The sequence below is a fragment of the Carettochelys insculpta genome, chromosome 5 (assembly GCF_033958435.1).
Source record: "Carettochelys insculpta isolate YL-2023 chromosome 5, ASM3395843v1, whole genome shotgun sequence".
Lineage (NCBI taxonomy): Eukaryota > Metazoa > Chordata > Testudines > Carettochelyidae > Carettochelys > Carettochelys insculpta.
Genome location: NC_134141.1, coordinates 83,825,784 through 83,851,494, shown reverse-complemented (window position 1 = coordinate 83,851,494; position 25,711 = coordinate 83,825,784). Strand labels below are relative to the sequence as shown.

Here is a 25,711-nt window from a genome sequence, read left to right as displayed (position 1 = left end):
ATAGAGATCTTGTAGGTGTTCTGTTTTGTTAGTATGGTACCAAAAACAATGTAGTTCTGATCCTGAGGTCTTTATGTACTATTATACAAATACCTTCCCCACAATCACTACGCACCAAAACACAATAGAATTGAAAGGAAGTATTTTCTTCAATATATTCCAACATAGAAATCTACAGTAAGATGCAATTTAATGCACATAGATATCTGGTTAGTTAAGTTGACTGATATTTCTCCCTCTTCATGACATTGTTACAGGGAAGAGTTAAGATTTAAGTGTTTTAAAAGAGCACACATACCTTACACCATGTTAAGATTTCTTTTAAGTATAAATTTTAACCGAACTTCCTAGATTTGTAATGGCTGATTTCAGGATAATTACAACACCTCAAATTTTTTTTTCCCCCACCCTGAGGATACTGCTATTACAAAGACAGCACCTTTAACTTTTTTTGTCCTCTTCGTGCTTTAAAAAAGTACTGCTGTATTAAAAATTTCATGCTTGATTATTCAACATGATACCTACAGTGAATCTTGCCATGAGATATTTTTAAAGTGGTATAATATCAAGTGTAAATCACCACAAGATCATTTAACTTTTAAGAACAGATTCACCAGCAGACAAGGGGAGTTCAAATAAGCTAGAAAGCACTGTCTGGTTAAGCTGAATTTACATTTACTTTGCAGTGCAAAGTAGCTAAAACGTATTGATGATTTTGCCAGTTTTATCTCATTGGTGGGTCATCACAACCTAAAGCCTTATTGTAAGCAAATCTGCAATAAAAAGATGGATAGGGATTTGTGGAGCAACTTTGATGGACCAATTTAAGATTTATCTGAACTGTTGGTCTGACCCTCACTTTAGCCAAGTAACAACTGGATACAACTATTAATTTAATTGCAATCTAATTTCCTAAATACAATGCATAAACAACACTTCAGTGAATTCTCTTTTTATGGAGAGGCTGAAGAGTTTGTTTTTCTGCTAATAAAGATAATTTAGGACAAAGAAAATATTGATAGAAGCTTTCTTATAAGCATATATTTTTAATTTAATATGCAACTAAGAAATTTACTCTGAATTTTCTGAATATTCAGTCAGTACTCGGAGTGTACCTGATATAACTTTGGGGAAGATCTGTTGTATTTCTCACTTGTATGTAAAAGAGCTCAAATCCCTGCTTTAATTACAAAATAGAATTCAACCTTACTTACAGAGCCACAACTACCACTTCCATAATTGTTCCTGTAATAAGTAAATGGACTTGTGTACCATTTTATTTTAAACTGCATCTTTTTCTTTAGTTCTTTTTCATATATTTATGTGGATTTTATAACTACTGCATAATCATCCAATTAAAAGTGTTATTGCAATGCAATGCATTTTAAAGAAACTAGAGTTAAGGTTCTTACAAGAACTTCAATTCTGTTAATACAACATTCAGGTTGAAATCTCAACTGCATAAATATTCAGGGATTCATAGTTTTACTTTTATACATCTTAACTTACCCAAGCTGAGTGTAATTGCTTGCTGATTTGGCTAGCTTTGTCATTGACCTTGAATATGCTTCCTCTATTGTAGCCCTGTTAAAAACACAATATAAAAAGTCCCTAATGTTAAGTAATTCAAATTACAAACATGAAAGCTATTAGGATCAGTGAACATATACGATTTAAAAAGGTGCAGTAGAGGATATTCTGTTTACCATATATTATTTTAAAACGACGAAGACAATGCTTCATGCAGCCTCATAAAATCCACCACCAACTTACATTTTGTGTGCTAAAAGCTAAAGATGAGGAATAGCGTAGCAGAATTCTACAAATACTGCAAAATCTCAGCTCTTAGGTTTCTTCTATCAGACTGTCTTGGAAAGGTAGGTCTTGTGTGTTGTTTCTCATCTGCTTTGTAACAGCACACCTCTCAGTTGTTGGGAGTACTGGTATGTGTTCCCTGGGAGCCACACAGAAACCAGACTGTCAGATGCAGGTTATACAATCTGGGGTGAAGCGTGAACCCTTGTTCTGAGAGAGTAGGTGCAGACAGCTGCTAAGCATGTAAGGACAACAACAGAGTAAGGTGACCCAGATTTGTCTGGGCCAAGCCGCAGCTATGATAATGATTTGTGCTCAGTCTGTCTGGATTTTCCCGAGGACTCTGGCGATCAGAGGAATAGGTGGGAAGGCATACAGAAGGTATTCCAAGACAGGAGAAGAGCACCCCCCTAGATATTTGTGGCCTTTGCCTACTCTCGAGCAATAGTGGCTACATTTGGAGTTCTGTTGCATTGCAAAGAGATCTATATCTGGGTGACCCCACATGTGAAAGAAATGTCTGGTCACTGTGATGGAGCTCCCATTTGTAGTCTAGGGAGAAATGACAGCTGAGGGAGTCTGCAAGTATATTGTTCATGCCTGGAAGATATGATGCTGTAATGACAATTTCTGTGCAACACACCAGGTCCATAATTTTATGGCTTCCACACAAAGTGATTGTGACCGGGCCTCTCCCTGACGATTGATTTAAAATATCATCTTGGTATTGTCCGTAAGCATCCAAATGGTCTTGTCCTGAATAATTGGCAGAAAATGTTTGCAAGCACTGAAGACAGCCCACAATTTGAGAAGGTTGATATGTAGTCTCTATCCATCTTGGGATCCATTGACCTTGGACATGATACTGCTAACAAAGCGCTCCACAGCCAAGGAACGACACTTCTGTTGAAATTTGCTGGGTTGGTTGAAGACGACGAAATGGGAACCCTACCAGAATGTTTCAATCTTGGGTCCACCAGCATAAAGATATGAGTACGTCTGCTGGTATCGTCACCTGTCTGCGTATGTGGTATGGGAGTGTACTGATGTTAGCCAATGTTGAAGGCACCAGAAATGTAGTCACACGCTGGGGGCAATGTAAGTGTGGCTGCCATATGGCCAAGGAAGTGAAGGCATGTAAGAACAGGAAGTGCGGGGCTGAGAGTGAGCTGTTCGTCCTTGGGTCCTTATAGCTGCACAACACTGAGATAGTAGGTAAGCACAAATGACTGTGGAGTCGAGTCAAATTCCTATAAAAATCAATGACTGTGGTAGGTTCCAGGGTTGACTTGGCTATGCTGATGAGGCAGTCTGGTGATTGTAGAAGATCTCTTCTAGATTGTACCATAGCTCTTGTGGTCTCTTGAAAAAAGGACCCCAAAAAAGACAAACAGTCACTGAGATACAGGAATATAGCGATACCTTTCTACCTGAGGTGTGCAGCCACTGGCGCAATAATATTGCCCGGGGCAGCTGAAAGCTGTTTTGGAACTTCTTCTGTGATTCCGATTTGAAGGAAGTGATGTATTTTGAGATGCAGCAGGTTCTTGTGAGAAGAGTCACTGAAAAGGGATGGGGAAGGAGGAAATGTCAGGAGAAAGACAGGTTACTCACCGTAGTAACGGTGGTTCTTCGAGATGTGTCCCCGTGGGTGCTCCACAATAGGTGTTGGGCTCGCCCGGCGCCGCAGATCGGATATTCCAAGCAGTTTCTGCTGGACCGCGCATGCGCCGGCGCACGCCGCTCCCCTGCGCGCTCCTGGCCACGTGCGCGATCCGGTCCCCACCAGTTCCTTGACCAACCGCCTCGGACGCTCCTGCAAAACACTAAACAGAGATCCGAAGCGGGGAGGATGGGCAAGTGGTGGAGCACCCACGGGGACACATCTCGAAGAACCACCGTTACTACGGTAAGTAACCTGTCTTTCTTCTTCGAGTGTCCCCGTGGGTGCTCCACAATAGGTGACTACCCAGCAGTAACCCAAGATAGGAGGTGGGTAATTGGATTATGTGCAGCTTGTCCCCGAGAGGACCGCTGTCGAGAGACGGGTATCCTCTTGGAATACCCTGTGAAGGGCATAATGTTTGGCGAAGGTGTCATAGGATGACCAGGTCGCCGCTCTGCAAATGTCTTTTAGCGCAATGCCCTTGAAAGAGGCTGTTGATGCCGCCACTGCCCTAGTGGAATGAGCCCTGGGCGTGGCCAGTAAAGGAGTCTTTTTGAGTTCGTAGCACATTTTTATGCAGGATACGATGTGCTTCGAGATTCTCTGCGAAGAGAGACCTTCTCCTTTCGATTTGGGAGCGAGAGAGACTAGGAGTCTATCCGTTTTCCGGAAGGACTTGGTCCTGTCTACCTAGAAGGCTAGCGCCCTCCTCACGTCCAGGAGGTGTAGGCGCGCCTCTTTGTTAGAGTTAAGAGGCTTTGGATAAAACGAGGGTAAAACAATAGGTTCGTTAATGTGAAACTCAGAAGAAACCTTGGGAACAAAGGCTGGATGCAGCCGTATGGTTACCGCCTCCCTGGAAAAAACAGTGCAGGGTGGCGTTGCCATAACTGCCGCAAGCTCGCTCACCCTGCGAGCTGACGTAATTGCGAGAAGAAAGTTCGTCTTTATCATAAGGAGGAGGAGGGAAACCGTGGCCAAGGGCTCGAACAGTGGTCCCGTTAACACGTTAAGCACCAGGTCCAAGTTCCACGAAGGCGGAAGCGGTTTCCGAGGGGGGTATAGGTTTACCAACCCGTTGAGGAACCTGGTAACCATGGGATGGGCGAACACCGTGTGCCCTTCCTCCTCGTGTCTGAACGCCGAAATGGAGGCAAGGTGGACCTTTAACGAGGATAGTGAGAGTCCTCCTCTCTTGAGGTCCAGTAAATACTCTAATATTACAGGTATAGGCACCGAAAGGGGGGCCAACTGTTTGATAGAACACCATGCCGTGAAGCGAGTCCATTTCTGCTTGTAGGTCTTCCTGGTGGAAGTCCTCCTGCTACTTTCTAGGACTTGCTGCACTTCCTCCGTGCATGTGCTCTCTAGGGAGCTGAGCCATGGATTAACCACGCTTGTAGTCGCAGGCCTTGGGGGTGCGGATGCACTATGGACCCCTGGGCTTGCGTGAGCAGATCCGGCGCCACCGGAAGGGGCATCGGTGGATGGTCCGACATGCGCAGGAGTAGGGAGAACCATTGCTGTCGATCCTACGTTGGGACTATCAGGGTCATTCGGGCTCCTTCCCTCCTGGCTTTCTGCAAGACTTTGTGGATTAGCACTGTGGGAGGAAAAGCGTAAAGCAGGGGGCCCCTCCACGGGATGGCGAACGCGTCCCACAGGGACCCCCGTCCCAGTCCTGCCCTGGAGCAGGATCGTGGGCACTTCTTGTTGTGTTGAGTGGCAAACAGGTCTATCTGGGGAAAACCCCATGCGTGGAAAATCGGTCGTAGCAGATCGGGACGGATCTGCCACTCGTGCATGAGTGCAAAACGCCTGCTCAGCTTGTCTGCCTTCACACTGTGCGCGCCTGGTAAGTACGAGGCTTTCAAGATTGTATTGTTGGCGATGCACCAGTTCCATAACCGGACTGCTTCCGCACATAAGGCACGGGACCGAGCTCCTCCTTGCCGGTTTATATAAGACATGGTGGAGGTATTGTCTGTACTGATCCCAACAACTTTGCCTTGTATATGGTCTCGAAAGTGTCTGCAGGCGTTGGACACTGCTCTGAGCTCCAGTATATTTATGTGCAGTGACTGCTCCGTGGAGGACCACAGCCCTTGAGTCACCTCTTTGCCCATGTGTGCTCCCCACCCTATGAGGGAGGCATCTGTAGTAAGAAAAACCGATATTTGTGGTTGGTGGAAGGGTACCCCTGTTAGCAAGTTCTTGGGGTTTACCCACCATTGCAGGGATTTGCGCACCTCTGCTGTGGGCGACGCCACCCTGTGCATGGTGTGTGCTGCCTGTTTGTATACGCTCGCCAGCCAGTGCTGCATGCTGCGCATGTGTAACCTGGCGTTCTGTACTACGAACGTCGCCGCTGCCATGTGGCCCAGCAGCTGTAAGCACGTCAGGACCGGCACCGTAGGGCTGAAGGTGATGACCTGCACGAGGGAGCCGATGGCCCGGAAGCGAGTCTCTGGTAGATATACTCTCGCTGTAATAGAATTTATGCGTGCCCCTATGAACTCTATCTTTGATTTTGCCAGATTGATAACCAGGCCGAGCGAAGAGAACGTGCCTGCTGTGACGCGTATCATGCGTAGTACCTCCTCCTTCGAGGCCCCTTTGAGTAGGCAGTCGTCCAGATATGGGAATATAAATACCCCCTGTCTGTGCAGGTAGGCTGACACCACTGCCAAAGTCTTGGTGAAGACTCTGGGGGCCGAGGAGAGGCCAAACGGTAGGACCTTGTATTGAAAATGTTCTTTGCCCACCATGAACCGGAGGAATCGTCGGTGAGCCGGATGGATAGTTATGTGAAAATACGCGTCTTGCAAATCGAGGGCTGCTAACCAATCTCCATCGTCCAGTGCCGTAAGGATGGAGGCGATTGTGATCATCCGAAAACGTTGCTTGCGCAGGCACTGGTTGAGGCCTCGAAGATCTAAGATGGGCCTCCAGCCTCCTGTCTTTTTCTCCATGAGGAAGTACCTCGAGTAGAACCCTTTTCCTTGCAGTTGCTCCGGCACTCTTTCCACTGCCCCTATGAGCATGAGATGGTCTACCTCCTGCTTGAGCCTCACTACGTGGGAGGCCTCCTGGAGGTGGGGCCTGGGTGGAGGTCGTGGCGGTGGGAGCGACTGGAAGGGGATGGCGTACCCCGTGGCTATGATCTCCAACACCCATTTGTCTGTGGTGATCCTTTGCCACTGGTCGTAGAATGGTCGGAGGCGATGGTGGAATAGCCGTTTCGGATGACCTTGTGCGATGGTAGTGATGGCGCAGCCCTGGATCTGTGTGTCAAACTTGTGGCCTTTGGCCCTGCCCCGAGGACGCGCAGCTCTGTTGTGAACGTCGCCTGGGAGTTCTGTACTGCTGGTGCTGTTGATTCAGCAAACAGCTTCTGCGAGTCGAAGGGAAGATCGACTAGCTTTGCCTGCAGATCCCTCGGTATACCCGAAGTCTGGAGCCAGGACTCCCTTCGCATCACCACTGCCGTAGCTGTGGAACGTGCTGCTGTGTCCGCAACATCCAGGGCGATCTGAACTCCCGTCCTCGAGGCCGCGTAGCCTTCTTGCACGATGGCCTTGAGCACCGGTTTCTTGTCCTCTAGAAGCGAGTCCATGAGGGAGGTTAACCTAGTGTAGTTGTCGAAATTATGGTTCGCTAAATGCGCTGCGTAATTTGCCATTCGCAACAGTAGAGTGGAGGAGGAGTAGACCTTTCTGCCGAACAGCTCTAGCTTCTTGGCATCTTTGTCTGTTCCCCCGGTCTTGAATTGAGATGTCTTTGATCTTTGTTGCGACGACTCCACCACCAAGGAATTTGGTTGTGGGTGGCTGAACAGGAACTCCATGCCCTTCGCCGGCACGAAGTATTTCTTATCCGCTCTCTTGTGGACAGGCGGAATAGTCGCAGGGGTCTGCCATATCCTAGTGGCAGACTCCAAGATTGCTTCATCAAGCGGTATTGCTATTTTGGAGGAGGCCAGAGGTCTCAGATTTTTGAGGAGCTTATGGTGCTTCTCTTGCACCTCTGCTGTCTGGATGCCTTGCGTGAAGGCCACCCTCTTAAACAGCTCTTGAAACTGTTTGAGATCGTCCGGAGGATGGACGTGTCCCGGGGCCGTAGCCTCGTCCGGGGAGGAGAGCGAGGAACCACTGGGGTACGCCTCTCTGGACCCTTCCGGTTCCTGTTGGTGATGGTACACCCTCTCACTAGAGGCTTGCGAGGGAAAATCTCGGGGTTCCATAACCAGTCCCCCCTGAGATACTTGAGTCTCTGTCCCCGTTCGCGATTGCCCTCGGGGATACGAGATCGTCTGTGGGGATCTTTCCCTGGTAGATTGCCGGTGGTGTCTATGCCCCGCGTGATAGGGGCGACCATGGCAGTATAGGCACTGTTCTTGGGAAGGTGACCTAGACCACTCCCTTGGTGCATACCCTCTGCGTATGGGGGAGCGAGATCGTCGAGAGATCTGGGACACTGGAGAGAGCGATTTTGGATAGTATTCCAGCGGCTCAAACCCCAGGAAGGGTGAAGGTGGTCCCAGCCAGGGCGAGGCTGGTTGTAAAAATGGAGACGGGGGCTCCGGGTAGGCTAGGGGGGACCCCTGCCTTCTGGTTGGAGTCTGCAGCATAAGCGGAGAGCTGAAAGAAAGCAACTCCGCAGCCCTGTCTGGAGAGGGGCTGCGGTGCCTCGTTTTGTGTGCAGCCTTCCCCCTCCCTTGAGGAGGTAACTCCGCCCCCTGGCGTGTAGGGGATCTCGGCCCCGTCCGCGCCGTGCTCGGCACACTCATGGGCGGTACCGCACGGGCGGCGTCCTCCGGTGCCTGCAGGCTGCGTGCCTGTGCGCTCTGCACCGCCGGTTCCCCGGGGGTCGGTGCCGCTGCCTGCGGTGCCGCCGGTACCGGCGCTTGTTTAGCCGCCGCCCTGCCTGCGGTGCGGGGCGGCTGGCTGATTATCGGAGGCTGAGCCGCCTCCACGTGGCTCTCCGTGCCGCCGCCGATCAGCTGTTGCTGCAGCTGGGGGCTGCGCGCTCCTCCCGTCCCGCTCGCTGTTGCTGCCAGCAGGGATCGGGCTGGGGAGGCTTTCCTCCGTTTTTGCGCTGATGGGGTGAGGGAGGCAGCTTTCCTTTTATGGGCCCTGGAGGGTCCCTCCTGCTGCGGCCGCTCCGGCACGTCTGGATGGAGGGCCTTGTCGAAGAGCAGCATTTTAAGCCGCATCTCCCTGTCCTTCCTTGCTCTGGCTGTTAGTTTTGCACACAAGGAGCATTTCTGCGTGACATGGGACTCCCCCAGGCACCTTATGCAGAGACTGTGCCCATCAGACGCTGGCATTGCCTCTCGGCAGGACTCACATTTCTTAAATCCTGAAGAGGACATTGTTGGTGAGTCTTTCAGTTGTTAATGGGTACTTAGCACCTTCTCCGTGCTGTTTTTCCCCTTCTCCGATAGCCTGCCGCGGCAGGAGGGCTGATGGCCCTAGGCTCCTGGCCTCCGGTGTTCCGCTTGTTACTGTGACTGGACTGAATGCCGTCCCGCTTGTTGTTTTTGGTTTGTTTTTTTTTTTTTTTTTTTTGAAAAATAACGACTGGCTAACTTGCAGTAGCCTAAGTACTTGAAAAACTTTAAAGAAAAACAGTTAAAACCATTGAATACACTAACTTGGCCTTAGCCTAGTTCGGATTCCGTCTGCAGCCGACGGCGGTTAAGAGGAACTGGCGGGGACCGGATCGCGCACACGGCCAGGAGCGCGCAAGGGAGCGGCGCGCACCGGCGCATGCGCGGTCCGGCAGAAACTGCTTGGAAGATCCGATCTGCGACGCCAGGCGAGCCAGAGACCTATTGTGGAACACCCACGGGGACACTCGAAGAAGAATAGTATATCCTTGGGCAATGATGTCCAACAACAATCTGCCTGTGGTTATGGACATCCACTGGTGGTAAAAGGGGGTAAATGGTGAAGGAATATGTGGGAAATCTGGTGCATTGGAAAATATGAGAGATTTGACAAGCCTTCAACCAAATTTTCAAACCTGCTGTTATGTGTGGTTGTTAGGGGCTCTGCACCTTTGATTTTGCGGCCTATCTGTATTATGTTGATATAGCCTGTAAGGTTGTGTGGCAAAATACTGATCTTTATATCTGTGGTACGTGGGGTACCTCCTTTTGCGGAACGGAGAAGTGTACATATCCAAAGTATGCAAAGCAGTGTGTGTATCTTTGCTGGAGTGCACGATCTCATCAGTATTTGTTGCAAAGAGTCTCATCTTATCAAATGGTACATCCTCCACCTTTGCCTGGAGGTCTTTTGGGATGCCTGCTGATTGCAGCCATAAGGATCTCCTCATGACAATAGCTGTACCTGTGGCTGCCATATTGGCTGAATCTAATGCCATTTAGATGCAGCGTAATCTTCTTGGACTATAGACTTAAAAATAGGTCCCCTGTCTTCAGGCAGACAGTGAATCAAGTGAGCGAATTCTGAGTAATCAAAGTCATGGTTAGCCAGGAGTGCCGTAGAGTTAGCTACGCATAACTGAAGTGTAGAAGATGAATACAGATTTTTCCGAAATAATTCTCAACGCTTACTTTCCCTATCAGGGAGGTTGCTTTTAACCTCTGGTTGGCTGCATCTACCACAAGAGAGAGTTGGGCTGTGGATCTGAAATAGGAAATCCATGCCCTTTGCAGCGACAAATACTTTGTATCAGCCCATTTATTCAAAAGGTGTTGCCTTGGCTGGATTTTGCCAGATTTCATCTGCCACTTCCCATTATAGCTTCATCAAATGGTAGAGACACGTGGTTTGAACCGGGATGGGAATTTTCTGAGTTACTATAGGGGTTCGTCTGCATACTTGGCTTAATTTAATTCTTGAGCCCCCCCCCGCCCCCACTCTCTGATTTGCTCACCTTGATCATTTTTTTCTGATTGTCCTCCTCGAGTCCATTCTAGTCTGGCTATGGTCTGAAGAAGTGGGTCTGTCCCACGAAAGCTCACCTAATAAACTATTTTGCTAGCCTTTAAAGTGCTACTTGACTACTTTTTGTTTTGATAGTATATAGACTAGCATGGCTTCCTCTCTGTTACTATTCTAGCCAGGTAGGTGGTTGTAGCTTTTTTCAGACACTTGCGTTGTTTCTCTACCCTTTCTGACAGGATGATCTCTTGGCTCTCCTCCACCCTTTTCAAGAGATCTTGAAATTGTTTTAAGTCATGAGAAGGATGGTCCAATGGGATTGATTGCTTCCCCCTTGGAAGAATGAAGATTTAGCCATTGGAGAATCCAAAGGCAGCTGTGATTCGAGATCATCTGACATGTGAGTATCACATATATCTGCTTCCTTGTTGTGGTGTGCAGAGACCAATGCAACAGGAGATGGATGTTGCTGTGCCACCATGGGGGTTATTTCTGAGTGGTCACCAGTGGGTTTGCAGCAGTGACAGGGTGATCGATGTGACCACGATCTGGAATAGTAGGCCTCATGAAGGTGTTCCCTGTAGTACTGATGATGATAGTCTGGCTAATAATCTGATGGGTGATCGATACCTAGCAGTGTAATGAGGGCAAGATGAGACTTTAACGCCCTGTAATGAGAATTGTGCTTGCCCTCATCATGTGGATAGTGTGGTATAGGAGATGGTGAATGATGTGTAGGCAGCAGTGATCTTGTGGTGGCGATGGGGCTGTAGTGCTGTGAAGAAACTATTAGATTTTGTAGTGGCTTTCCGTGGTACTATGGAGCGTCCCGGTGAAATATGGGTCTGCAGTTGCTGATCCCCCAGTGCTGAGAGGCAGGATGGCACCATGTGCTGTTCTGGCATCAGGAGAGGTGCCTATGCAGTCGGTGCTCTTTGCGTGCTCCACACAGCAGCTACTGTTTGGTCTGCAGGTGCCAGAGACATAAAACCTACATTCCTGTTGGTGCCATTAAAGCAGAGGTTGGAGCCGGTTTATGCAAAGTGCAGTTTTTATGAGAATAAACCATGGCACCTTTAGGCTTTTGTATGCCCAATGGGCCCAGCTTATCTCCCATGCTCACTCTAAATAAAAAGGTAGCATGATGCGAAAGGCTTAGATTTCACCTTTGTCCTCACTGAGGAGGAAGGGGAGTCCCTGTCACAGGGGATATTCTCTACATTATTTTGATCATCCAGAGACAGCTCAAGAGCCATATCAAAGAGGAGCATTTTAAACGTACCTCCCTGTCTTTTCTGGTTCGAGCTGTGAGGATGTTACACTGAGAGCACTTCTGTGGAACATGTGCCTCTCCAAGGTTGTGCAGACACTCAAGAGTCGCAGTCGGATGCAGGAATGGGGCCGCAGCTTTTAGAGCAGTTTTTGAACCCCAGTGAGGCAAGCATAGTGAATTTCAGGATTTCTTATTCAAGTTTCTTTCTTTCTTTTTTTTTTTTTAATGGAATAAATGTCCATCTCAGTGAACTATGTACAATTTAGATACTGATTAATAGCTAAAAGAGTAATTCTAACTAAAGAGGATTTGTGTATAAATAGACTGACTAAAGAAATCACGAGGAAACTAACTTCAAACCTAATCTTCCTATTCCATAAGGCTGAGGAAAGAGCAAAATCGAGCTCCGTCCATAGCCAAGGGCGGCGATGAAGCAACTGAAGAGAGCAGGGGCTGTGGGCACGATTCCCGGCAACACAACTATAGTGTGTTGTGATCGTGCATGCACACTCCCACTAGATGCTGCTATGGAAAATCTCCATCCGGTGGTGCAGTGCAAGCCCAACACCTACCATGGAGCACCCATGGGGACAGCACTCTAAGTAGTAGTAGCTCATTGTAAAAGATTCTGCTGAATTGCTATAATGTCACACTGTGATTTTACACGTCGTTTGCGGTTGGAGTAACACCATGGTACAGTAGGGTCTCAAGATTTGCAATCTTTCTCAAGTGTCTGAGTAGCCACTTCCCCCGAGGCTCTGGGACACAGAGTGCTGACAGTTGCCACTTCCCCCAGGGCTCCAGGCAGGGACCACCAGCAGCCGCCGCTTCCCCCGGGCAGGGACCACTTCCCCCAGGCAACCTGCCATATTTGCGAAATCCAACATTCATGAGGGTTGTCAACACAGAACCCTCACGAATGTTCTCTTCCACAATTATTTGTCCTCATTTAGTGGCCAAGTAAGCCTTATAAGGAATGATATTTTATTTCTTCTTACTTATTAGATCATTTATTAAAATTTTAAAGTTATGTGTCACCATGGAACCAGGCTTGGGGGGGAGACAACCCATCTCATCACCAGAAACTATCCTGAAATAAAATCTCAAGACAACTGGCCTTCTCAAAAGTCTATTGATGACTTTGTAAACCATCCTCGTGTTCCCAAATATTAACTTTTCAGCAAGCAAAGGAGTCATATGGAAGGAGAGGAGGCGGCAATCTCAAAGCAGATTTGAGTAAATAATGAACACAATATATAGATCAATAATTGCATATATACATATATACATTTTTGTTTGTGCACTGAAATTAAATCAGACTACATTAGTTTTTGTAGCATTTTAATATAGAAAAATCATAGAATGCCCATTCCAGATTGCAATGTCAAAATATCTAAGAATTATAAAATGAAGTTAAAGATGATACAATGCTCTGGCCTGCATATCCTGACTTAACCTTCTGCTCCCTGTCCTGACACCCACATTACTTCCTCTCCTATTGTTCACTCAAAATTCAACTGCTGTTGTCATCCTTCCTTATCCCAAGGGCCCATTAATGTCCATCCTCTTTACCTAATTACTCATCTTTTATTACATTTGCAGACTGCTGCCACCGACTTCAACTTTAACCTAACCCAATTTGTCTTCTTTTCCCAAAACTGACTTCACACTTTCTTCTAAAAGGACTTCATATACAGAATCTTTCTTTCTTGCACTGGTTCACAAATCCACTATTTCAAGCTCTCCTCATTTATACCATGATGCTTGCAAGAAATTATATTTGAAGCAGAGATGCAGATACCTTCTAGGGGATACATCAAGTCATCTAGATAGTTCTTCTACTGACTTCACCAGTACTCTTTATGTAGCCTATTGCAAAACTAGGCAACGAAGATTTCATAAAATAACTTGTTCATATTCCTTTATGTATATACTGAAATGTAAGCACAATATTTATATTCCAATCAATTGCATTTTAAAAGTGCTGTGACACTTTTTGTATTTCTACATCTGGTTTTGTAAACAAGTAGTTTTTAAGTGAGGTGTTAGTTAGGGGTATGCAAGGCAAATCAGTCTCCTGAGAGTGGTACAGTGGTCTGTAAAGTTTGAGAGCCACAGTTTTTAAACTGTAAATGTCAGCTACCCTAACAATTATATATATTTTATACCTCTTCCACTTTCCTTGGTAAGTTCATTACTTTCTTATATTATAATATCTTTGGGGACTGTTTTCATACACATTTGGACAGAATCTACTGAAATGTGGGTGCTAAGTGACATAAAAAACTCAGTTTGATTTTTTAAAAATTAATATTTCAGAATACTTCTACTGTGAATGTTGTAAAACTATTAACATAGTAAAAGCACTGCATAATCCACAACAACACAGACCTAAATTGTGCAACAAGGACCTCCAGCTTCTACAGTATTTGAGTGAGGCAGAATAAAATGTCTATAAGCACCTTCAGGTAACTCAAAATAGGAGATTTTCCCCAAATTCAGATAGAAATTAACATCAATACAACATCATTCATGTAAACAACTATTAAATTTGGTTTATAGTGTTCTACGCACTGCAGATCTCTGCAGTGATAAGAAAAACAGTTACATTGTACAAGATGTCACAGGAATTTGGAATTTTTGGCAACTCAGTAAGGAATATCCACAGATTTTGCCATTTGGGAAGATGTGGGAACTAGTTTGAGTTTGTGGGATAAACACATTAACTGAAAGGGACTACTAAACCATTCAGCTATTTAAACATATTAATGCTGACATTTAACAGCCATTACGTTTCAGTATGAATATTCCACTAAATAGGGTCAATTTGAAAGTCAGGGTTATTGCCTCCAAACTCGAAAAAGACAACATGGATCAATTTACACTCTAATCACATTTAAAGGGAATTCTTGCTGGTAGGGACAGGAAGGAGTAAGAAGTGCCGGACTCCAGTGCCCTATGTGTGAGAGGCGTGTGGGTGAGAGGGACAAATTGGGGTTTGTGGGCCACAGATGGGACCCCAGTGGACTGTGGGCTTCTGCAGCCCACTCACTCTTCTTAGTTACCCAATGCTGATTTAGAGTAAGAGTTCCACAAATCTAAATGTATCTAAATAAAATTGAGCCCTATTATAAGATTACACAGTATTAAATTGATATTAAGAACTCTTTTCTCAAGTCATTTCATAAACTCAAATTACAAAATCCTAGTTTCTCTCTCCATTATGTGTATAAGCAGAAACAAAACCAAAAATATCTTTGCCATGAGTCACATTAATGATGGAAGATATGATTAAAAAAAGTTAGCCTGCACTGTGTTTGTTATATGAGCATTTACCCTTTATTATGTAAAAATTACATATACATTCTGTTGGTTTAAGCATCACATTGTTAGGCTTGCAGCAAGCCTCCTACCAATCTCGAAAATGTTGGCATTATTGTTTATTGGTCATATTCTTCTCTCACGTCCCCATTTACTCTATTTTATTTCAAGTCTCTGCTTCTCCTATTTTTTTAAATTTGAGAATTTTACCTTACAAGGCATTATATGCTAAAGCCTTCTGGTACGTTTGTTCTAGTTTGATGGACAATGACCATGCTAATCTTTCTAGAACGTTGCTTTTAATGCCAAAGAAATCAATTGTTTCCTTTAAACAATAGTAGACTAAACTTTTTTTAAATCAGTAGTTGATAACATATTGAATATTCTGGTATCTGTAGCTCCACCGTTCTTTGCTCATCAAGGCAAATATCAGTTAAATCAACCCCAAAAAGTAGAAAATCAACTAAAAACTGTAAATGCAAGAGATAATGTACATTTGTAAGCAGAGAATCTGGAGACATGAAAATATATCAGAGCCTGTGAAAGTCATAACAAATATGCATACCATCACATTACATGATCAAACTCTGAAAAGTAAGCACACAAATGTACTAAAGTTCAGGACTAGCAAAGGTAGACACTTACCTTTCTCTTATAAAATCTGCTAGTTCTTTTGTTGATAGGTGTCCATGTTTCATGTTATGATAGAGGACATCAAAGCCATTGTTCCTTTCCCCCTAAAGATCAGTAAAAAGAATTTTATAGTTTAAAATCAAAACTATGAAGCACAACTAATTACAACAATTATAGAACAAGGAACTGTATCTGTATATTGTAACTGTTGGTTAACTTTCACCTTCCTCACACGGGCTGGCTTTTCTCTATGCCTCAAACTCTGTCCACCTTTTCTTGATACACTCCAACCTATCAATCTATAAGTAAGCCATAGAGAGAGGCTGAGTCTACTCTAAAAGATAAATTTGAATTTCAAGGCTTTAGAGCTTGACATTAAAATGTGACTGTCTTCACATGTGATACTGTTAACTCGATTTGAGCCATAATACCAATTACAAAATATCCATTACTACGGCACACGGATAGCATCAAATTCAAAGTTAAAATCTCGAATCAAGGCAAGTGTGGAAGCACCATGCCATTAATTAGAATTCGTTAGCCTCCTGAAGTGTTGTGTATGTATCCCACAAAGCTATGCGGTGACCCTCCAAGTATGGCTGCTTCTTTGTGCATTGCTGTCAGATGTGAAGGAAGAAGGTCAAAGTAAGCCGGCGAAATGTTGATTAAATTTTAATTAAAATTTTAATTAGAATGCAGCAGCCCAGGCCTCAAAACAAAAAGGGTGTCCATTATGAAAAACTCCCTTTGCCCATAGCCTTGCACTGCACCAGTAGCCATCACAACGAATCAGTAGCAATTGTTGATAGCCCAGTATTGCAATCATGAGCACTCAGGGTAGTGATCTGACTAGCACTTTTCAGCCTTGCAAAAGAGCCCCAGCTTGGACCTATTAGGAGGTTCTTGATCTCACTGCCATTTGGGGGAGACCAATCGGTGGCAAAGAGACTTTGGATGGCCAAGAGATTGCGTGCGAGATGGCCACCTGAGGTTATTCCCAGGACTCTATGCAACGCCGGGTGAAGGTTAAAGAAATCTGCCAGGCCTATCAAGAAGTCTGGGAAGCCAAACAGTGGTTGGGGCAGCTCCACAGACCTGCTGCTAATATCAACAACTCCACATGCTTATGGTGAGTGACCCCACCATGGAGCTCGGACTGAATTACATCATTTGTGGAGGCACTGGTATGGAGCTTGGGGTGAGCCCGGAAAACCAGGGTGGCCTGGAGAAAGAGCAATGGAAGAGGAGGAAGGATGAACTAGCAGGGGACAGAGGAAGTTGTTCTAGACAGCCCAGAACTCTTCACCATAGATCTGGAACGGGTCCCTTCCATGGCGGGCCCCTCCACAGCAGTCCCCTCCACACCGGTCCCTGAGCCGCTGGAGCAAGTGGTTTGGATGAGTCTTTATTCTGCATGCTAGAAGCACGTTGGGCATAGCTATAGGGTTGTGCATGGGTACAGGTTTGCTAGCTGTGCTTCAGCGCCTCTCAGCTTGTTAATATTTCTTAGGGTGGAGCACTTCTTTTTGGAGATCTCCTCAAAGGCCTCATCCAGGCACTTTTGGGTTTTTTTTCCATGAGGTTCTTAGGCAGGCCTGACTTGTTGTGGCTTCCATGGTAGCACACACCTTGCCACCAGATTGCGATCTGGTGTCATGGCTCCACACAGCATTTTAGCAAATTTTAGAGGCTTTTGGTCACACAGCAGGAGTAGCTGTTCTTTCTCCATATTTGTTCATTTTAGAAGGGTGATGTCTTCTTTGGCAAACTGCAGAAGCATGGGAATTCACATCTGTTTGTTAGTTTTTTTTAATATGCTTCCTGCCCCTTTACATTGGCCTGCAGCAGCCAGCGGGCGGTCCGTTCCCCACCCCACAACATGGTTTGCAGGCTTTGCAGGGTTCGCCCCACCATGTCCCTCTCCAACCAACATTTCTTTTAATTTTTCATCACTCCCCCACGCCACACTGCTGCCAGTCTCTGCTGTGCTTCTCCCATTCCATGTCCCCTTCCACCAGCATTTCTTTTCCACCATTTCCTTCCATTTTCCAGGACTCCCCAGTGCCACATGGCTGCCAGGGTCTGCTGGGTTTTTCCCATGCCATGTTGCCTTCCCCCAGCATTTCTTTTCCACCATTTCTTTTTGTTTTTCAGAACTCCCCTGCTGCCAGTCTCTGCTGTGCTTTTCCCATGCCATGTCCCTTTACCTTGGCATTTCTTTGCATCTTCTTGGCCCCACCTCCCCTCCGTGCTCCACAGCTGCCGGGCTCTGCTGGGCATTTCTCCTCCCAATCCCCCTTCCCTCAGCATTTCTTTTCCTTTTCCAGGACTCCACAGTGTCATGTGGCTGCCAGGCTCTGCTGAGCATCTCCTCTCCCATGTCCCTTCGCATCCAGCCTCTCTTTGGATTTTTTTTTTTCTTTACATTATTTTTATTGTGCATCAAACCCCCACATGCAGAGGTCCATTTTTCACTGCCACAGGATGCCTGGCCAGGACACCTGGGAACTGCACCTACTTTGCAGATCTTCCCATTTCTGCCCAAAGAGGGCAACTGCTTATACCTTACCATGTCCACAAAGCACTGTGCTGGATAAGTGATGGCAAGGTAAGGTATTGTGAAATGCACACTTACTGTCCCATCCTTAATAACCCATGTGTCCTTCAAAAGTATACATTCAGTGATAATACACAGAGACCCATTCATTGCACTTCAAAGCATATTATGTGAATTGTATCTTAATTTTGACATTCATTTTCCAGACCCAGTGCCCAGTGTTGCAGAGAAAACCAGAAAATGCAAAAAATGCAAACAAGATCTGATCTTGCAGCACATGGAGAACACTGCGGCAAAGCACAAGAACCTCAAAAAGGACACTGGTTTAGTGGCGTCACAGTACAGCTGAGTGGCGTCAAAGTCAAGTAAACTTTAACTAGAGAATGCTTGACTTCCAGCAGCAGGAATTGTCAAAGATGAATGAGGCCGTAGCAAAGCAGTCTGAGATCACAGCAAATGAGACCGAGATCAAGTAAAAGCTTGTAAAGGCTGTTACTGAGCAGACTGAGCAGCTGCAGAGGGATTCACACTCCAGCAGGGCATCAGCTGGTACCCACTGGCCAAATTCTCTTGAGGAAAGGTCACCCAACCCTCATTGTCGTGGCCCCCACACATGAAGAGGGAGGTCCAGGCTACCCTGCTGCTCCCGCCCCAAGGGCCACTACAAAAGGCTCTTCAAGCACCCTTGAGAAGGCTTCTTTTCCCAGTCACTTAAACCTCTCCTCCCCACAAAATAAAATCATTCCTTTGAGCTTGGTGTGATTTCTTGTTGGGGAGAAGAGGAACACAAATCAAAATGGGGAAGTGGGGGAAGGGTCAGTGCCACTGAAGGCACAGGTGGCCAGTGATACTCCCTGGTCTACAGCAGACGCACAGCTAAGGGAACTGGAAGGGTTGTGGGGGAGACGCTAAAGCCACAGCTGTCCACCAAGTGCATTCTATTTACTGCAACTTAACCCCCTTCCACCAAGAGCATTCATTCATTATGGCACGGTATCATTTATTGGCATTATGGCAGAGACACACATAGGTAACATGTGTTACAGACCAGCCATAAAACTGTTACTTAAAGCATCTCTTATTGCTGCAGCCTGAGGGTGGCTACTGGTAGATGGCAGTGTAGACGGCTATGAGTAACCCCTGCCTATTGCCTCTGCTTCAGAATTCCAGATAGACAAAGTCTCCTGCCTTGATTCACATAAGTTGATCAAAATAGTGCACACTATAAGGGTAGGGATACTAGCATTAGAAACATCTAAACAGGTCAATAAAGTTCTGAACCTCACTTTCAAATGCCCAAAGGTGCATTCCACAGTCATTCTGCACCTGCTCAGTCTGTGGCTATAGTTTTTCTTTCTGGGTCCAGAGCTCCTGTGTATGGTTTCATCAGGCACGGAAGCATGGGGTAAGCCAGACTGCCCAATATAACAATGGGTATCTCCCCGTTGCCAATTTTGATTTTCCAATCAGGGGAAAACATCCCATCAAGGAGCTTTCAGTACAGTCCCGAATTTCTGAATATGCGCACATCATGAATCCTCCCTGACCAGCCAACTTTGCTGCTGGTAAAATGACCTTTGTGATCTACCAACCCCTGCATGACCACAGAGAAGCACCCCTTTCAAATAAAAATACTCTGACACTAGGTAGGCCCAGGCCATGATTGGGATGTGCATGCCACCTATTGCCCCACCGCAGCTAGGAAAGCCCTAGGCAGCAAAGTCATCCACCATGGCCTACACATCTCCCAGAGTCACAGTCTTCCTAAGGAGATGCTGACAGATTGCATGGGCCACCTCCACAGACCCCACTGTAGATCTGCCCACCCCAACTAACTGATTTGCCACTGATCAGTAACAGTTGGGGGTTCCCAACTTCCACAGTGCAATTGCCACTCACTTACAAATCGTTAAAGCCTGCCTCATTTTGGTGTTGCTGTGCTTCAGAGCAGGCACAAGTACATCACAAAGTTCCATAAAGGCGGACTTGTGCATGTGAAAGTTCTGCACCCACTGCTGATCATCCTAGGACTCCAAAACAATATGATCCCACCAGCGTGTGCTGGTCTCTCGTGTCCAAAACCATGGCTCCACTGTTGGCAATGCAGTCAATGCAGCTGACAGCTCCGGGTTCTTGGACCGCAGTTGGGACATTTGTGGTTCTAAACCACCCTTAGCAGCAGCAGCAGCAGCACCATATCCAGTATGATAGCCAAGTGTCACTGAGCTTTGTAACTGAAGGACCAATTGCGTGACAGCCATTGTGGTTGCTGAAACGATCTGTGCTTTGAGTTCGAGCGTTCGTGGATCCATGCACGCGCAGGAATGCTGTAGCAGGAAATTGCGCAATCTCCAGTTCTTTTTTCGCATGGTTAGCGATGCAGTGAATTCTGGGACAGGGCTTGGAACTCTGGGATTCCAACATGAAACACCCACAAGCAACAGGGGCTAAGGCACTGTGGGATAGGTACCCACAATGCAGCGTTCATGCTGTCAAACTTGCTCAGAGCACCAGGCATGAAGAGAATTGACATGGAAAAATGGTGGGTCGAATTTCAAGAAGCTTTGTGGTCGCTATTTGAATTCCTAATATTGAGGTTAAATATTTAAATGTATTAAATATAAAATTAATCTCGTAGTGTAGACGAAGCCAGAGACTACATAGTAATTCTTCAGCAAAGCTTCAGAAAACTGTGTATATGCTTGTCTTCTTCCACCAATGTAAGTTTATCTAATTTAAAAAATAAAAGCCCCCTCACCTGCCTCTTGTCTGTCACTGGACACAGCTACAAAAACACCGAAAAAGTTGAACCAGCAGTCACAAACGAAATCCTTGCCAAGCCATGGCTGTTCTTTTGAATGTATGTTTTCTATACTACACAGAAGATTCTTTTTCCTTGGACGACTTTATTATTCTACCTTCATTATTCTCACTTCCTCCACTTTGCAGGGTGCTCCTTCAGTGCTGCATTCTTTCCCCCTGTCCCTCCACCTCTGTTGGTGGTCCCAAAGGGTCCATCCTTCCTCAACTCTTCTTTTTCCTCTACATGAATGGCCTGTCCTAATACAGTCCCATGGTGTATTACTATCTCTTTATTGAGAACTTAAACCTCTCTCATACAGTCTCTCCCATTCTTTCCAGACTCCTCTATCTTCCTCTTGTTATGATACTTTCTCCTGGATGTCTCTCCTCCACCCCTCTCAAAACCAACTTGTCCAACTCTGAATTCATCTCTCCTTCTATGCTACCTATCCTTCTTCTCATCTCCATCACTGCTAACTCTTCCTCAGTCCTCCTGGTCATTCATACTCACTTTCCACATTCCCCTTTCCTCAAATTCAAACCTGTGCCAAATTTTTGTCACATCTCCCTCTTTCATATTTGGTAAAATGGCTAAAACCATTAATCTCTCTTTTGTCCCCTCCAACCTCCCTTCACCTACTCAATTGTATTTTTGATATTTAGATTGAAGAGCGTTAAGTAGCATTGACAACCTCCACAATGTACTAAGCATATTTAAAAGGTGTTTTATACTGCTCTTAAACAATACAATAGCAATTTGAACTGAAATACCTTCTTTCATCTACCTCAGTGATTCAGGAGCCAAATTAGTGATCAACATTACATTACTCAAAAGAGCCACAATAGTGTGAATGCACCATTTAATTTATTACAGTAATTCATACTATATACATGTTTCAAAAACAGTGATGGGAAATATTTATCATATATTATTCTCACAGAAAAATTACAAGTATTATTTTATTATCTAAAGACGGTTATTAAAATAAGTGCTTTATTATGCTCTGCAAAGAGCCACAGAACACAGATTCAAGAGCACTTAGGGCTCTTGAATTTCAGTCTGACTATTATTCATCTACCTAATAGTTTTATTTTAATTTTTGCTTTACTGGTTCCAAATAATCTTAAAGGCATTAATCTTATAACTAATTTTCAGGTTACTACTCCTCAAAATGCTCTAAATAAGGTGAACACAAAGTTCAGCTAGTTGTAGATTGATTTAGCTGTAGTTATACATAGAAGTATGTACAAATTTACAAGGAGTGCTGCAGCACCTTAAAGACCACAAGGACTGCTTGTTTTTTGTGACTCTACAGCCTAACATGGCTCCACAGGACTGCGTGTTTTTGTGAGGCTACAGACTAATACAGCTACCCATCCGACTATGTACCAATTTAGTCTTTTTCCAGGTATCTAAATTGACTACCTTGCATACAGTTCACTAAAGTAAACTATAAATGGATTAACTACAGAACAGTATTTTATAAATTTAACAATCGAAGAAGTGATACTTGCACAAATTTTCCTGGAGCTCATAAGTCAGAAAAATCTGACTAAAAATACACAACTTAAAAATATAACTTGTTTTGGCTAATATATCCAAGACTTTCCACTTAATTTGTGCAGTCTTTTTGTTTCAACTATTAGTCTAACTCAAGGACTCCCAACCTGTGTGTTGGGACCCAAATATGGGTTGTCATTAGAGTTTTAAAGGGTCGCCGGCCGGGAGGCTCTGAGTCACATGTGGCTCTTTAAGGCACTATTTGCAGCTCCCGCCACTGCTGCATGACTCCTCCTTCAGCTGCCAGTCACTGCCCTGTCACACTAAAATGGAACTCATTTTAATTGGTTTAAAGGCCAGCAGGAGGGATCCAGCTGTTAAACCAATTAAATTGAGTCCCTTTTCAGTGAAGCAGGGCAGGGAACTAGCCACACCACAGGAGGAGTGCAGGGAGTAGGAAGGCTGAGGGGAGCCACACAGAGACAGTGGCAACCTGACGAAGGAGCACCAGTGGCAGTGAGTGTATTTTGTATGAATTAGGCAGGGAGACGGTTTGGGGCTGAGAGGGTTTAAACTGGTGGGTGGGAGGGTACGATGCCTTTTTGGTCGAAAGCGGGGGAGGCAGGGAAGCCAGTGCTGTCCCTGCAGCGCATACCAGGATGGCCCTCGATGGAGCGATGGGGGCCGGTAGTGCGGATGGTGGCCTGTTGGGCAGCCCCTGGCAGACTGGCCGGAGTTGCAGGATGTGGCAGGCGTGACGCCAGTACAGGTAGAAGGGGCGTTGCGTTGGCTGCGGCTGAGCCGCCGGCCAGGGACGGAAAAAAGGGAGTTGGGAGAGCTAGCATGGCTTTTCCTAACTGCCCTCCGGGCCCTGGATGATGAGCTTCTCTGCCTGCAGAAGGCGCTGGCAGGAAAGGAGCAGAAATGTCGCGATTTGGAGGATGCGCAGGCAATAGCGCAGGAGGTGGTTACCTCGCAGTCCGAAAGGATGCAAGAGTTAACCCATCATTGTGGAGGTATTGGTGGTGAGAGCTGCAAATCGGCGGCGCGTGAAACTAGGGAAAGAACCGGTGTCAGCGGCCCAAGTGCACGCGGTCCTTGCTCTAGCCACTTGGGACCCTGAGACCTGGGATGGGAACACTTGGAGCTCTTCCTTGTCTGAGGAGGTGGTGAACGAGGAGGCTGTGCAAACCGACCCGAGACAGGCGCACCCCATTCAGGAGTTGAGGGCAGAAGGAGGTTGCTGCAATGAGGTCTGGCGAACGTTTAAGACAAGTGAGTTGCAGGAGATGGTGAAGAGTTTTAAGCAGAAGCCAGGGGAAGGCCTGTTGGCCTGGCTAGTGTATGTGTGGGACGTGGGCAACATTGTGTTGCTGCTGCTTGCAGAACTCCACCAGATGGGACACGTTGTCCCAGGATTCACAGGTCAGACAGGCACTGCAGACTACGCAAGGTATAACTGATGCACAGGGAAACGCCATGGAAGCGCCATCCCTGTACCACTGGTTGACTGCGGCGGTGGACGAGGTCTACCCCTCCCCGGGGGAACTGGAAGCACTGGTGAGGCCCTGGCGTGTGATCCCAAAAGGGGTGAATGTGCTGCAGCAGCTGGGCATGGCGTGGGCTGTGGCTTTCATTGACATGGGACCAGACAATATAGCAGTCCAGAAATCCATCAAGGCCACTCTGTTACGCCTTGCCCCTCTCGAGCTGAAGGCCTCCCTTATGGCCATGGTCATGGCAGCGGACGGGACTGTAGGTGACTTGGTGGGAACGTTGATGCAGTTAGAGGCTGTTATAGGCGCGAAAGCGGTCTGTGCCACAAAAGGAAAAGGTGGTCGGGCGGGAGCCCCTGGACAGGAGAGAGGGCATGCGTGGGTGACCCAGAGAACCATGTGGATGGACTTGCTGAAGGCAGGAGTCCCCTGTGAGGAGATCAATGGTTTGCCAACACCAGACTTGTACAAGCATTGGTTACAACTGCCGCCTACCCAGGGGAGTGAGGATGTGGGTGCCTCCAAGAGGGCGGGCGAGACCCAGGAACCACAGAAAGGTACAGAAGCTGGGGGGAGGACTGAGCCCAGCGCCCCGGTCGACTGGACCCTTCCCCCTAGGAAGTGACGGGGAGGCGGGTCCCCTGCAGTACGGGCTGTGGTGGTGCAACAGGTAGCAGGGGACCGGCGCCCATTCGTCCCGTTAACCATCAAGTGGCCCCGGGGAGGGGAGCAGCATGTGTTAGCTCTGTTAGACCCTGGAGCTGAGGTGACCATTCTGCATTCTACCCAGACTGCGGGTCACGCGGTGGTCGTGCAGGGCCTCAGAGGAGCGGAGACCACCGCTTATTCAGTGGAGGTCACCCTAACGCTGGGGAAAGCCCTCCCTTTCAGGCGACTGTACTGGCTGCACCGTTAGGTGAATACATCGTTGGAATGGACGTCTTGCGTGGCCGGTGTGTGGACACACAATATGAGCTGTTTGCCTTTGGGCACCCCCTCTACACTGGGGCAATCAAAACTGTGGAGCCCCTACTGCGGGGACATCCCAAATGGGACCCTGTGTGCCTGGCGGTCCCACAGACCCTGGCGTCAGTCAAGCAGTACCGCATTCCTGGTGGAGAGCACAAGATTAGTGACACTATTGATGCATTGCTACTGGTGGAGATTATTCGCCCCATGCTGAGCGCCTTCAACAGCCCCATCTGGCCAGTGAAGAAGCCGGATGGATCGTGGCGCATGACAGTGGACTATCGGGAATAAGGTAACCCCGGAGCTAACGGCCGTAGTTCTGGACATGGTTACCATCCTGGGGTGCATCACCATGGTGGCCTTGCCATGGCATGCCGTCATAGACCTGGCCAATGCGTTTTTCACTATTGACATTCATCCCGAGAGTCAGGAGCAGTTTGCCTTCACGTGGCTAACAAAGCAGTACACGTTTACCGTGTTACCACAGGGCTTTAAGCACTCCCCGACGATCTGTCATCAGCTAGTGCAGGCCGATCTGGAGCGTCTAGACCTTCCTGACCAGAGGGCCTGCTACTACTACATCGACGACGTTATGATCTCAGGACCAGATGAACTGACCGTTCAAGCTGCCCTAGACACCGTCGTAACAGGAGCTTGTGCGCAAAGCCACCCAGTGGAACTGGACAGAGAACCACCAACAAGCCTTTGATCTCTGCAAAGAGGCGGTGGCAGCACACACCCGCCTCACTGCACCGCTGCAGGGC

The 25,711-nt window shown here is 46.8% G+C and overlaps 1 protein-coding gene across 6 annotated transcripts in view; it reads right to left on the bottom strand.

Annotated features, from left to right (window-relative positions):
• FCHO2 (FCH and mu domain containing endocytic adaptor 2) overlaps positions 1–25,711 on the bottom strand; it is a 178,154-nt gene that overhangs the window by 127,054 nt on the left and 25,389 nt on the right. For all 6 annotated transcript variants that reach the window (XR_012645764.1, XR_012645763.1, XR_012645766.1 and 3 more), the window contains exons 2-3: positions 15,635–15,726; positions 1,510–1,584 (exon numbers count right to left, since the gene is read on the bottom strand). Coding sequence is in view for 2 of the 6 variants with exons in the window: in XM_074995423.1 (XP_074851524.1) it covers positions 1,510–1,584; positions 15,635–15,726 (167 nt within the window). In the remaining 4 variants the exon portion in view is untranslated. The remainder of the gene's footprint in view (positions 1–1,509; positions 1,585–15,634; positions 15,727–25,711) is intronic.